Here is a 1,318-nt window from a genome sequence, read left to right as displayed (position 1 = left end):
AAGTTAATATTTAATTGGCTAGGTACGAAAAGAATATGGGAAATGCCTGCGAACACATTGTTGTAGTGGCAAAAGTACCGAGAGTTCCATTGGCTCAGGAAAAACATCTGGTTCTCGAACTCCTGGACGTTATTCCACCGGCTCACAGGTAAACAATGTTTCTTAAATGAAATGAACTCTCAGGTACCTAACATTCTTTTGTGATTCATTTGTTGCTATCATTTCTTGATCAGTACAATTTTGTCTCAAGTGTTTATAAAACACTGAGTGTGTTGTTTTACTATGCCTAATATGTGAACAATTGTAAAGAAATAGAAAAATATCACATTTGCAATAGAATCACAAAATTGTATACCTCATTTAATTATAAGAAAGGCAGAGCATATTTTATATCTTCCTGATACTCCAGAACTCTCAATATTCAGCAGAAATGTACATTATTTTGTTGTTAAGTTTGAAGAACATGAAATGATTCCAGATTGTTTCTTGTTGATTAATAGAATACAAAAGAGATTTGCTACTTAACCCACAATTCTAAGAAACTAGTATTTTAGATATGTATCTTAATTACTCCTTTTAACCAATGTAATGATTCTGCATTATATACTGAATAGCTGCTTTTATAAAATGGCTTGTGTAGGAAAAATAATTATAGATCTTGTGCCATATTGTGGTCTGATAAGCTAAGGAATAAACAGGACAATAGATACAGTAGCATCATTGACCAGTTTATCTGAGTACCGCTAACATGTGAATCCAATGCTGAATGTAACTGCATCATCTCTCACCAGGGATATTTTTAACTCTTAGGAAATGTGTTTGCCATGTAAGTTACCCAACAGTACAATCCTAGAGATTAAGCTATATAAATTCAGCAACTCCAAGATACTAAAATGAAGAAGTCAAAGTATATAGTAATACATAGGTAATGTTAGCAAACTATCACATTTATATATTTTGAAATTTTCATTGTTCAATAAGAAAAACAATTAACTTTTAATGATACCAACTTAATTTTTTCTGAAAAATATTTGGATTTTAAATTGATACCCACAGATTAAAGATGTAATCAAGACTTAATTTGGCTTTTCTTTAAAGATAACCTACATATTTAATAATTGTTTCATAAGTTTTCTAATTACATGAAAAATATAAATTATCACTTAGTTTGTTCTTTGATTAATTCTAAATTAGTTCATAAGCTTGATAGATAAAATTTCCTGAAACAATATATTTTATTTGCTTGGAAAACTAAAATCCCTTAGGCCTTTTAAAGATTATTTAAAAATGTAATATAGCTGATTCTTTTTTTTTTTTT

At 29.0% G+C, this 1,318-nt stretch overlaps 1 protein-coding gene across 1 annotated transcript in view; it reads left to right on the top strand.

Annotated features, from left to right (window-relative positions):
* The window catches only part of ADGRL3 (adhesion G protein-coupled receptor L3), a 251,646-nt gene that overhangs the window by 195,157 nt on the left and 55,171 nt on the right, over nt 1–1,318 (top strand). Inside the window, exon 16 of the mRNA XM_045284067.1 lies at nt 23–148. Within this exon, the coding sequence (XP_045140002.1) occupies nt 23–148 (126 nt within the window). The remainder of the gene's footprint in view (nt 1–22; nt 149–1,318) is intronic.

This window comes from Echinops telfairi, unplaced genomic scaffold (genome assembly GCF_000313985.2).
Source record: "Echinops telfairi isolate 266 unplaced genomic scaffold, ASM31398v2 ScPeMD7_7468;HRSCAF=8506_0, whole genome shotgun sequence".
Taxonomy (NCBI): Eukaryota; Metazoa; Chordata; class Mammalia; order Afrosoricida; family Tenrecidae; genus Echinops; species Echinops telfairi.
Note: the sequence above shows the minus strand (reverse complement) of the source record. Positions and strands in the feature narration are given on the sequence as shown.